We start from the raw sequence: 11,342 nt of genomic DNA, 5'->3' as shown, positions 1-11,342 counted from the left end.
CCAAAGCTTTGCTGTCCTCTGGACCCTCTTCATTTTGTTTCCACCCTTCTTAAAGCAAGGTGCCCCCTTGGGATCACCTCCCATGTCTTGCATCTGACACTCCCTGTGATACTACACAGAATGGTAATTGTCTCCTTGCAGCTGCCCGTACTTATGGAGAGATTAGGGGAAGGGAGAAAGTGGGAGTGGAGAAAGAAGGTAAAGAGAGAACAAGAGTGCAGAACACAGATAAGTGCCATTCAGCATGATGGCAATTGACATTAGGAGCAGAGGAAAGGCTCACAGCCAGGAGAAGGGGATCACAGTAGGAAATCTGGGGAAGAGTTGGGCAGCCTAGGGCAGGCAGGGAGGGACAGAATTGGGGTGGAAGGGCATCTGAGAGGCCAAGCTCTCTCCCACAGATCCCTTGTTTTCCCTCAGGCTCCCTATTAGGGGAGGAGGGTGCTGAGGTTTGCGTGGTTTGCCATTTCTCAGTTCTGTAATTAGAGGTGCCTCAGCCAACTATCAGGTTTTAGAAGGTCAGAAAATAAAACTTGAGCGGAGAACCCAGCAGCTGGTGCTACAGGCACATGTAGGTCCAGCAACCAGGTGTCTGTCCTATGCATGTGCAGCTGGACCCTCCGTTTTTCAGTCATAACCATGTGACTCCATCCCCAGTCACATACCTGAATATCACCTCCATGAACTGAAACAAGTGGGGGAAAGAACTTCTCAGGATCTGGGATGTGAATCTTTAGGATCTTCTTAAACCTTAAGAAAAGATAATGAGAAGGAAGAATGAAGCAGGGCCTGATCCTTACCAATCTGGCACTGTGGTGGGGGTAGGAGAGAGTATCGCTGATCATGGGTACTACCCTAGCATGGGGGAAAGGTAAAATAAGAACAAGCCTGAGGGCTCTCCTTGCTCTTGAGTGGCCTGAAATGCAGTAGCTGAGAGATGAGAAGTATAGAGATGAGGCAATGAAACCTGGTATTGGACAATAGACTCCCCTCAGCCTTTTCCCTAGGGAAGCATAACCAGCAATTTACTGGTTTCTTCCCTGCCTTGGTTGGTCACCTTAACTTCTCCACCTGCACCCCTACCCCCTTATCCTGACAACAAGCTGGGCAGGTCTCCTGTCTGAACAGGACCATTGATGGTAAAGCTGTGTCCCAACTGTCTATCTGTCCTGTACCAGGACACTGTGTGGTACAGCTAGGACACACTGACTATGCGAGCCATCTGAGCACACCTTGCACCAACCCAGTGGCCTCTACTTTACTGGATCTAGTGTATTGTAATCCTGAGGCAGCAAGAAGTGACCTAATCTGTTCTTCAGTCCTTCAGAGAGGTTGGCTGATCCTGTCAGCTCTTTGCTAAAGTTTTGGTGCTGGATGCTCTGAGGAAAAACCCTCCTGACCTCTGGAGGCAATCAGTGTACTCTCTGAAGCATCAGAATTTGCTAGTTCTTGCATATAAACTACCTTACATCATTGCAGATGCTATTTTTATTCATGCATGTCTAATCCTTCCTTGGATCTTACCTCAGCATTATCCTCCGTTCAATTCCCCCAGGTTAATTATACTCCATAGAGAAAGGAGTCCTTTTTATCTCTCTAAACCATATAGCTAACAATTCCTCATCCTTGTGTTATGACTAAAGGTAAAACATAGTGACCAGTGACTTTTGCAGTATCCATCTTCCTTCATTATGCATCTCCTTCTTTCCTTACAGAGAAGCCATCTCAGCTTTTGCTGCCTCATACCTGAGAATATTCCTCCCTGCTCCTTACCACAAACATCAGCATCCTGCTTCTCTGTCCCTGTCCTGAGATGAGAATACCTGAGGCCATTTCTAACCTCCCCATGCTGACACATCATTCTCTGTATTATTGCACAGAGTAACCTTGTGAGACAATTTCAGTCCTGAATAAAAGCAGTGCCTGGGTAGAAGTGCTAACAAAGAGATCTTTAAAGCATCATGTAGATGTTTACCAGCATGTGATTAGACACTTCAGCACTGCACAGACCAGGGAGAGGAAGAATTGTACTCCTCATTTTGACTACAGACCAAATGTCATCACGTCCTGCCTGAGCTCTTGCTGCAGTGTTTAACTAAGTGAGAAGGTGGGTGCTTAGGCTTGCTTGATCCTCTCTACTGAGGGAGTGCTGAACCCAGTAGCTTGCTTTTTAAGAGTCACTTTTGGTGCATCCCTGACAGGGTACCCCACTCTAAGCCATGGGCAATAGAAGTGCTGAGGCAGCTGTTTTGAATTCAGCCAGGGCGTAGCACCAGCTCACAGGAGCACAGCACAAAACAATGATGGTGGTGAAATCACATCATCTTAGGTGGAGACATATCTCCCCAGACAAATGTCAGCCTCAAAAGGTAGGGCTATAAACCATATTTTTAAGTCAGTTGCTATCCTGAGTAATGGCAAGTGAAAAATAACCCTGGTTTTGAGAAGACACATGAGATACAGGACATGAACAGAGAGGAAAACTTGATGCTCATTTACCATTTCAGGGTCCGTAAGTTAAGAAGGAAGGCAGTCCCAATGATCACAAAGATGCAGGTGCTCACTATAAGAGCTGGCAGGACTGGGCGGGATGTTTCTGCAAGGTGAGAGAAAATGAGAGAGTTGCTGTTAAAATTTAGCCAGGATTCTGGAGGCAGGAGCTTCAACCCTTCCATGACAATTTGAGCTGATCAATGATACAAAATTATATTACACAACTCAGATAAATGAGTTCTGCTGTGTTGTGTACGATACCTTTGAGCTAAGATGGGTTTCAGAGTCTACTTGGCATTGTTTAATAGATAATTTGTGCTGAACAGCTTGAACCTCCTGTTCATATCAGCACCACAGCTGGGGGTTGCCACAGATGAGGTAACACAGTCTACTAGTTGAAGTGTCCATCAAACTGTCTGTATCATTGCAAAGGAAAGCAGAGAGTCCTAAAATCAGTTTAAGTGGGATTGGAGACTTGAAACAGCATTATGAATTGGTGAGAGAGACAGTCATGGGGTTCATGGGTCTTTGAGAAGGCAGAAGGACCAAGGATGGAGAAGGTTAGGGGTCAAGGGGCTAGCTTCTTTCTTTGGAGATGTGTAGGAAAGCTTTAGGAAGCTAGGAAGGTTACAGCTTTCCATCACATTATGGTTTTGGTTCTTGGATTGTAGGATTAGGAGAAAGAGACTTAGTTCTCATATTCCCAGCACTGCCAGCCCCCCTCAGATTTGTCTGGCATTATCTCAAAATTTTCTTAATCTGTCTCTTTTACACACATCTCTCCAGTGCACTTTTGCTTGGTCTTGCTATTCTGGTGCCTGTCTTCTCTGCCTGCCACCCCTATCTCCCTCCATCCCTAGCACCCCTTGGTCTGGGCCTGCAGAGTTCCTCTGGAGTAGTTGTGAGGGAGCAGATCAAAACTAAAGAAGGATGAGGCATTTTTAGGACTTTCCTTCTTTGCCTGTCCTTGAGATACTACTATGATCACTTTGTATCCTCTGCCTCTGGTACCCTGGTTATCTTTGAGTCTTGGTTGCTATGACAACTGGTTGCGGCTGTATCCTATTCATTGACATCACACACTGTCAAAATTTGATCGCCACAGCAACACAGTGCCCTTTCTAAACATAGTTCCTCTGTTTATATCAGCACCAGGCACAACAGGGAGGGGCTGAGCAGGGGCAGAGTTGGGGCGACATGAAAACGAATAACCTCTACCTGCTTATTTTTCAGAAAAGAAATGACAGAGATCACAGCCAACGACTCACCAAAGAGACTTGCTCAGGGCACTATCTTTCAAGGCTAGAGGTGTCCTCCATGCTGTGGTTTGTAGTGACTGAAGAAGACCTCAGCAGACCTTTTTGGAAAGGACTTACATGCATGTAAGTCTCTCTCATTCCCCATGAGACTTTGCTTCCTAGGATCAGGTCTCCTTTGGTTCAAGAGCCGAGTTCTCTGTTTCACTGCATTCCACTGATCAAGGGCTGCAATGAACTGGGCCATCTTAGAAAGCTGGATTTATGTTCCTAGGTCCAGGAGCACCTGGGAAAATGCTGGTCCTGACCACTGCTTCTGCAGGTCAGACATCTGGCCTTACTGCTCTAGGGAAGCAGTGCCTGATTTACATCTTGTGGATTTTGCCTGGCTTCTGGAAGTCACAGGGGCTCTTCTGGGGTCAGGTGGTCTTTGCCCTGAAGTCCTGTTGAGCCAGTCTGACCCAACAGATTAGGAGAAACAGATTGTTTCCAACCTTTCTACTGCTCTTCAATTAGCACAATCCTCCCTATCCATCTTCCTCCAGCTTCTCAGCCTGCTTGGCTCTCCTATTTTGTTTTCCCTGAGTCTCCTCTTTCCCCTCCAAGTCAGACTGCCTGACAGATGCTTACGGTTGGCATGTGTCCTCCACAGTATTGTCTTGCTCCAGTCGCTCCACACGCCTTTGTAGGTACTTGAGGCACTTGGTCTTGCACGGACAGCTGCTTCATATTTCAAGTCAGGGGAGAGGCTCTCAAACACCACCCACATCTGGTCCTGCACAATGGTGAAGCTCTTGGCCTCCTGGGAGAAGGGCAAAATTAGAGCACCATCAACACCCTGCCATTGCTTAAAACCTCACATATCCAAGGCCCTCAGAGAGGACCTGCCTCAGATCCCTACACCTTATGCACTGCTTGTTCACCCTGGAGGACAAGTAATTTTTGCTTTGCTTTTTCATCCCTTTCAGGTCTATCCTGGAGCAGTTTGGATTTCTTTGTGACAGCACTAAGTAAAATAGGATTGCCATCTGCTTCTATGTCATCACCAAACACTGGCAGCAGGTGACACAGATAAAAAGGTGGTGGGGTGTCATCAGCTCTCCAGATTCACTAAAACTGTTTCTGTCTTGAGGGGAGGACCAGGAGAAGGTCCTGGGTGACATAAATAAGACCAGGATTTGTATGGTGACAGGTCCCAGTGCCTCACTCTGTATTTACCTCCCAGGACTGACTCGTAGTTCGGTACCGCACTTGATATTCCCGCTCCCCATCCAAATAGTGAGAAGAAATATTCAGGCTCCACGTTAAGTTGTAGGTGTTTTCAGTTCTGCTAACCAGCTGAAGATTTCCTGGAGGCCTCAGCTTTACTGGAAAGAGAGAAGGAGCAGGGTTGATACCTCCACACTGTCTGGCCATAACAGCACTCCACTGCAAACCCCATTGCAGCAGGGTTGGTGTCTCATCTGTGCTCACATACTCCAGCCAGCTACAGCCACATGAGATGGTTAGTGGGCTCCCTCTCTCTGTTCCTCCTTCTTCCTCTTCTTCCCCTTCTTCTCCGTCATGGTTGGGGTGACAGCTGCTTCCCAGCTGCTCCTTCAGAGAGCTACAGCCACATGGGATGGAGTTACACAGACTGTCTGGATGATCCTTCCCAACCCCTGACTCCAAACGTGCCTTCCTATGCCTCACCTTGCAGTGGCTCTATTGGACCTCTCCTTGAGCCAGATATACTCACACATCCAGAAAAAAATGACCCAAGCAGATGTATTTTTACTGGATCAGTGAGCAAAATCAATTTAGCAAAGACTAATACATGCCAAAGTTGGCTTAAAGGAGGGTGGATGCACATATCTGGTAAGAGGTACAGGGGAAGAGTAGCAAGACTTTCCCTTCTTCTTGAGGTCAGCTGAGCTATCGTTGCCTGTTTGAAGCCAGAACTCCTAGTGAAAAGCACTCCCATTCAGTAGTGCCCCAGACACTGGGCAGGACAGGAAGTCGATGGCATGACATTGCATGTTAGAGCTGCGAGTTGGCAGGAGCCAACATGGTTCATCTATGCTAGCTGTAGCAAGCGACAAGGAAAAGAGACGAGTCTAAAATCAGCTATAGGTGTTGCATAGGAGTGGAAGGAGAAGAGAAATTAGCTATTGTTTTGTGGGGAAGCTTCAGAGACTGCAAGAGTACTCACTATTTGCAAGTGGACTGAAATTTTCTATTCTTACAGGTATAGACTTATTCTCTCCAATCTGGCAGTGTACAGACATGGTCAGGCGGTCTGCAGTGGTAAAGCATTGAGTCTGCAAGGAAAAATTACCATTAGTGACGTGGAAGCCTCATCAACAAGCATTCATATTTCTAAGCATTGTCTGTGTATAAGGGGTTTAGGAATACCTGACAATAAGGAGAATTAGCTCATATTTGGATGTGGGTTTTTTTATGCAATAATTCCAGATATGACTGAAGGAAGTATATAATGACTTTAAAAAATGACTGATTTAAATAAAGAATAATAGCTAGAGGATTTGCATCACCATTAGCTCCAGTGATGTGTTGCTGTTGCATCTTGCATTTGACACATCTAACCAGGCTTCACAGTAGTTAATGATCTGGAAAACAGTACTGACCTCTTTAAGGAAAATGAGGTCAAGAGGTGACCTCAGAGCTGATGGTGATGTCCATCTCTCCTCAGAGCAAGGGATTAGGGCCTAACCCAGTTAACTGGGACATGGGACACTGCATGTGATCTGTCTGCCCTGCACCTCTTCTGCATGTGTCAGGACAGCATTGCCCAGCTCACAATGAAGCAAATCCTCCCAGCAGAGCAACTCACAAGGGCGATGCATTATCAACAACACACAGCTTCAAGCCCAACCCAACCACTGGCTTCAAGGATTAGGTTTGAGCTTTTTATACTGCTCTTGGGTGTCACACTGTTTATACACCAAAAATCCTCATACAAATCTTTTCCATCTTATCATTAGCCAGGACATCCCAGATGAATTACTCACATTACTGTTTTTGCTGAAGGTCTTGATGCATCTCCTCAGTCCTGTCATGTGTTCTGCCTTGGGTAATTCACAGTGCTCGCTGAATTTTTTAGGTAAGGAAAACGACCTGGGTTTTAAGCAGGAGAACTTCAGTGAGCTGGGGAAGCTGCTTTGTATTTAGTCAAACTTTATGTAACACTAAAGGCCTTTCAAAGCATTTCCTACCATATTTGCTGAACAGGTTACAGCAAGAACGTAATCCCACTTTCCCTCCCCATCGCCTCGCTCGGACAAATTTTATGTGCTAGCACATGGAGAGTCACTGCATCCCAGTTATTTCAAGCCAAAGATAACAGTAGGTTTCCAGTTTCTGAGTCTTCACAAACCCCTCTTGCTACCTTCTCTGCTTCCTGTTGATATCAGTGGGCATGCAGAGCCCAAACACACCTGCTGCCCACAACTGTGCCAACGTGGCCCTAGAAGAGAGGTGCCTGTTTCAGCCCCTCTAGGCTTTGCAGGTCTCCTTCAAGCCACTGACAGTCCTGCAGGATCTCAGATACTGAGTGAGATGTATCTTCTGAACAGGTCACATCCAGTCAGTCAGGACTGTATGTCATGCTTGGTAGCGCTACACCATGACCTGTCTTCTGCTCTGGCAAGTGTGGCTGGACAGCCTAAGCTGAGACATAGCACAAGGGGTGACAGGGTGGGAGACCATCTGTGTGGTTTCAGCTCAGGGGGTATCAGACTGAGCTGGCTGCTCCAGCTGTAAGGTCAGATCAAACTTGTGACTTGTTGATGGCTGGGAGAGGTGGTGTCCCACAGCCCTGGTCAAGCAATGGCACAGTCCCAAATCCAGCCCAAATGCCATCCCCAGCCCTTGTGATTCAGTCTTATGAAGCATCAGAAATGCTTTGGCTTTCTCAGTCTATGCACCAGGCCCTGGAATATATTTTCCAATCTCACCTCATCAGAGATATCTCTATGACAGTCAGGAGCATCCCACCCAATGCCAGAATCACACTGAGCCTCTCCTTATGACAGGTACCCAGGGAAGCCCTGGGGTAGGCTGGTAAGTCTCTTGGCTGGAGTTGTCATACTTGGAGACCACAGAGACTGAGCCAGCTCTCACTGCAGTACTGGCCACACATCTACCCCTCTGCTGAGAGATGTGTGGGAGAGGAAAACAGCGTGAACTGAGAGAGATGAAAGGGCCAGGGGTGACAAGCGGAACAATATTTTCCTTCAATTTTTGCCACTCAGGGTGCAATATCCCAGCTCATCCTGGTGAGGGATAAACAGTTCCTGTACAACCTTAATTTCACCCCCCTCCACCCCCATCTATATATATTAGAATCATAGAATGTATTGGGTTGGAAAGGACTTTCAAGGTCATCTAGTCCAACCCCCCTGCAGTAAGCAGGGACATCTTTACTAGAGCAGGTTGCTCAGCGCCCCATCAAGCCTGACCTTGAACATCTCCAGGGATGGGGCCTCCACTACCTCTCTGGTCCCTTCCAATCCCTAACATTCTGTGATTCTGTGTGATTCTCTGGGCAACCTGTTCCAATGATCAATCACCCTCATATTGAAAAACTTTTTCCTAATATCCAACATAAATCTACCTGTTTCTAGTTTAAAAACATTACCCCTCGGCCTATTGCTACATGTGCTTGTGAACAGTTCTGCCCCAGCTTTCTTATAGACACCTTTCAGGTACTGGAAGGCCGCTATAAGTCCCCCCGGAGCCCTCTCCTCTCTAGGCTGAACAACCCCAACTCTCTCAGCCTGTTTTCATAGGAGAGGTGCACCAGACCTTTGATGATTTTTGTGGCCCTCTGGACACACTCCAACAGGTACATATTCTCCTTTTCCATTAAAAGTGCCTTTCACTCCAGAGGGTGTCTATCAAGGAAAAGGGATTTTTAAGAGAGTGGTTTAGGTTGGAAGGGAACTTAAAGATCATCCAGTTCCAACCCCCCTGCCATGGCAGGGACACCTTCCACTAGACCAGGTTGCTCAAAGCCTCATCCAGCCTGGCCTTAAACACTTCCAGGGAGGGAAGTTTTCATTTTGGAAAATGAAGCACAGATAGATCTATGGAGCTGGAAGATGGGCTGTTCTAGACAGTTTGGGATCATCAGATCACAAACACTGAGCAGTGGCCAGCAACTCAGCCCAGGTGGGGTGAGAGACGGAGTTCAAGGCAAAGCCCCTTGGCTGTGTGACTCCACTATACCTGGCCTGGGGAGCAGGAGCCTACATTTATGTTAAGTGGTAAACTTTACAGGACACTTCATTCAAAGCATTGGCTTTCCCCAGCTTCTCCGGTCACTCACCTGTCACAAAAATCTAACTTTGATAAAATCTCCAGCTGGCACGGTGCTTCAACCAGGTCCCTGCCTGGGTTCCAGTCACAGAAGAGAGCTGCTCGCGAGTCATACCAACAAGTTAGGCTGGAGGCACCTGCCAGCAGAGAAGAAACGGACAGCAGTGTGGCTGAATTAGCAATGATGTTTGGCATTAACTATCACCCCAGACAACTCTGCCCCAACCAAAACTACACACTGACTGCTGGATATCTGTCTCCAAGTAAGCAAGGCAGAGCCACTTACTTCTCTGTGTCCTTGGAGGCTGATGTACTCATAAGAGATTTTAACTACTGCAACCTCCTTTGGCTGTACGTTGCAACATGAGCACTGCACAGCAACATATCATGGCACACGCTCTCCTCTGGCTGATCCCACTCCCTGCTCGCCCAACTGACACAGGTGAAGGAAATCACTTCTTACCTTGTGCTGAGTCTGATGGCTGTGAGAGAGGCGTGAGGCTGAACAGCCAGAGGTGACACAGAAGCAGCAAAGAGGGCTTCATCTGTACTGGTGACACACTAAAAGAGAGAAGACATCCCCCCAACATACCTCAGCAATGTAAATTAGGAAGATGTCATCTCACAGGAGGCGTCCACTGTCCCAGGGCAGCTCTCAAAGCCAGTGCCAACCTTCCGGGCTTAGAAACGCATACCTTTTCCACTCCAGAGTCTGTGCTTTTCCCTCAGCACCTCATTGTTTTCCTGCCTTGGGTGCCTTGCTCAGTACTGAAACCATTTGCAGTGCCACACAGATAGGCTGTTTGCAGGAGTAATGCCTTCTGAATGTGTGTGAGTGCACAGCAGTCTGCGCGTATTGTTTCAGGCTGCTTGCTGACTCAGGTAGAGAGTGCTGCCTTGGTTGCGCATGGCTTGCGTTTTGAAGGGTTTCTTTTTGGTAAGCCCTAGGGCTGAAATAACTAGGTGCTTGCTGAGTAAGAGGGGTCTCTGGCTGCAGCTGACAAAAATTATTTGCAGAGCTTATGGCTTAGGAGGTAGTTTTTGAATGGCTTGTTTGGGACAGGGGAGGAAAACAGGTCTGGAAAATCAAGGCTTTATCATATCACAAAATATTACATAGTCACACACAAACTATGCACCGTCCTCACCAAGTACTCTGCACTGCCTTGGAAGAAGTCATGCTTTTAGATATAGCAGAAATTTTGGGCTTTGTAATTAGGAAGCTCTGCAGCACCTCTCATCCACCCATGGCACCCAGGGAGACTCCTTGTCTTACAAAGCCTGCACAGCCCTGCTCTGTATTAGACAGACTGCGCTTATGGGCTTCTCATTCAAGCCTCTCTCTCTTCCCCATTCACCTGGACACCTGTACCTCGAGCTCTGCCCACAGAAGAAGGGACCACTCTCACCTCTCAGCAAGCCTGGAGCCCAGACAAGGCTGAGCAAAACACAACACAGTCCCGCCGGTCCTTGCTGGGACTGCCAGGGAAACGGGAAGAGAGGGTTTATAAAGGGCTGGCATGAAGCATAATATCAATTCCCGTTGTGATAAAAGATTAGGTTCAGAGGAAGAAAAACATGACGACAACACATTCACAGACAAAGGGGAGAGAAAGAGAGAGAAAGAAAGGAGGCGGCGTGGTTGTGAGATGTGGGGTATGATTTGAGAGGACTGTGGAAAGACAGAGAGATAAATACGTGCTCAGCCCTCCCCAACGGCAAGATTCAGTTTGTCAGATTGAAACTCCTTCCAAGACACTTTTCAGATCAGCCACCCCTGTGTGGGAGAGAGCTGGCATCGCCCCCTTTACCTTCCAGCTCCAGGCACGGAGTGGTCCAGAGGAAGGGAGTCCCTGGGGATCAGGTCGCGAGGTTGGATAGCAGCAGGTGCTGGATGTCAATCTGTGAGGGTGGCGGGGAGGGGGGCATCGCCCCCTTTACCTTCCAGCTCCAGGCATGGAGTGGTCCAGACGAAGGGAGTCCCTGGGGATCAAGTCACGGGGTTGGATAGCAGCAGGTGCTGGACTTCAATCTGTGAGGGGGGCGGGGAGGGGAAAAGTGGGAAGGATGGAGGCAGATATCCTAGCTCAGTACATGTCCAGCTGTCAGCCAACGCTGCTGGAGTGACAGAGATGCCTCCAGTTCTGCTGTGGAGCCGTTCCTCTCGTATGTGCACCGTGTGTCTGTCTTCTCCCTCTCACCTTTGCACAGGAAACTGCCGCTTGCTTGCCTTGTCAGACTGAGACAAGGCCCTGAAGTATCGAAAAGGCTAGT

At 47.8% G+C, this 11,342-nt stretch overlaps 1 protein-coding gene across 1 annotated transcript in view; it reads right to left on the bottom strand.

Annotated features, from left to right (window-relative positions):
* Window positions 1–9,613, bottom strand: part of IL2RB (interleukin 2 receptor subunit beta) — an 11,136-nt gene extending 1,523 nt beyond the window's left edge. The window contains exons 1-8 of the mRNA XM_010162661.1: window positions 9,532–9,613; window positions 9,079–9,205; window positions 6,761–6,866; window positions 5,941–6,049; window positions 4,968–5,116; window positions 4,380–4,551; window positions 2,500–2,596; window positions 666–750 (exon numbers count right to left, since the gene is read on the bottom strand). Coding sequence (XP_010160963.1) covers window positions 666–750; window positions 2,500–2,596; window positions 4,380–4,551; window positions 4,968–5,116; window positions 5,941–6,049; window positions 6,761–6,866; window positions 9,079–9,205; window positions 9,532–9,613 — 927 coding nt within the window. The remainder of the gene's footprint in view (window positions 1–665; window positions 751–2,499; window positions 2,597–4,379; window positions 4,552–4,967; window positions 5,117–5,940; window positions 6,050–6,760; window positions 6,867–9,078; window positions 9,206–9,531) is intronic.
* Window positions 9,614–11,342: the final 1,729 nt, after the last annotated feature.

Source organism: Antrostomus carolinensis, unplaced genomic scaffold (assembly GCF_000700745.2).
Source record: "Antrostomus carolinensis isolate BGI_N321 unplaced genomic scaffold, ASM70074v2 scaffold14512, whole genome shotgun sequence".
In the NCBI taxonomy this organism is placed as follows: Eukaryota; Metazoa; Chordata; class Aves; order Caprimulgiformes; family Caprimulgidae; genus Antrostomus; species Antrostomus carolinensis.
Note: the sequence above shows the minus strand (reverse complement) of the source record. Positions and strands in the feature narration are given on the sequence as shown.